The sequence below is a fragment of the Arachis ipaensis genome, chromosome B02 (genome assembly GCF_000816755.2).
Source record: "Arachis ipaensis cultivar K30076 chromosome B02, Araip1.1, whole genome shotgun sequence".
Lineage (NCBI taxonomy): Eukaryota > Viridiplantae > Streptophyta > Magnoliopsida > Fabales > Fabaceae > Arachis > Arachis ipaensis.
In genome coordinates this window covers 65,813,010-65,814,345 of record NC_029786.2, presented here as the reverse complement: position 1 = coordinate 65,814,345, position 1,336 = coordinate 65,813,010, and the positions used below count along the sequence as shown (strand labels likewise).

Here is a 1,336-nt window from a genome sequence, read left to right as displayed (position 1 = left end):
AATTCATGAGAAAAACATTACTCTCCTGTCTCCGCGTCGGTTTATATACCAATGAACGCAGACAACTGTTTTGGACAAGTTACCGCCGTCGTTGAAAATATAATCACGGGTTGAGAGAATTATGCAAAGCTGCTAGCATGCAACTTTACCTACTTACATTTATTACATGATGATATCGACGGCTATATAAACAAAGGTTCTTCCCGGCCTATTTTTCTCGCCCCAATTAACTAAATACAAACAAGTTGAGAAGCAATGACAAGCGTAGTGTTGTGTCTCCTCTTCATTACGTTAATCTCCCAAGCATCATTATCATCAGCATCATCAACATGCAACCAAGAGGACAAAAGAGTCCTTCTCCAAATCAAGAAAGAAGCAAACAACCCATCTTTTCTTTCGTCATGGAGCCCACACACAGATTGCTGCGACATGTCATGGAGTGGCGTGAGTTGCGGTTACAAAACGAACCGAGTGCAGTACATCACCCTGATCGGCAACCTCGCCGACCGCCATGCCTTTCAGATTCCGCCTTCCTTCGGCAACCTTCCACGCTTGGAACGCCTCTTTCTGTTCGGGTTCCCGAACCTGACTGGCCCGATCCCTGAATCCATCTCAAAGCTCACAAATCTCATGTTCCTTACCATATCCGACACCGCCATCTCTGGTCCAATACCAAGCTCCTTGGGCAAACTCAAGAACCTGGTAGACTTGGACCTCTCCTTCAACAAACTCTCTGGGACACTCCCTCCTTCTCTCTCTCAGTTGCATCTTCTCACGAGGATGGATTTTGACAACAACAAGCTTACAGGTTTTTTTTCCCCTTTTAAAAACGAAAAATAATAAAAATGTTACTACACACTATTTGCTACTATCGATTTGTGAATATATACATATATATTGTAGGAAAGTATCATCTGCACACTAAAAATTATTTATAAAATTAAGAAAAAGTCAGGGGTAGCAATTTTGTTAAATTATGGCCAGCATTTAACCAGCAAAAGAAAGTGAGCCATTAGATGAAATTTCACACCAATCTCATACCATTAAAACTATCATTTATGGCTATTTGATGGCTATAAATCACAAAAATTATTGATTCCCTAACATTTCTCAAAAATTAATTATTATGTATTTATATATAAATATATGTATTATTTAAGTTATATATTAAAAAGAATATTTTTTTTTAATGGAGATCCAAAAATTATTTTGCATTTCAGTGTAATCCTTGAAGCTAAGTACTTTTTTTATTAGTAATAATTAAAGTTTCCAGAAGTACTTTTTACTTTATTAAAATTAAAAATAAAGTCATATTTAATTTATATTTCGATAAAAA

The 1,336-nt window shown here is 36.5% G+C and overlaps 1 protein-coding gene across 1 annotated transcript in view; it reads left to right on the top strand.

Annotated features, from left to right (window-relative positions):
* LOC107628371 (polygalacturonase inhibitor 2) overlaps positions 182-1,336 on the top strand; it is a 2,338-nt gene continuing 1,183 nt past the window's right edge. Inside the window, exon 1 of the mRNA XM_016331071.2 lies at positions 182-808. Coding sequence (XP_016186557.1) covers positions 256-808 — 553 coding nt within the window. The 5' untranslated portion in view covers positions 182-255. The remainder of the gene's footprint in view (positions 809-1,336) is intronic.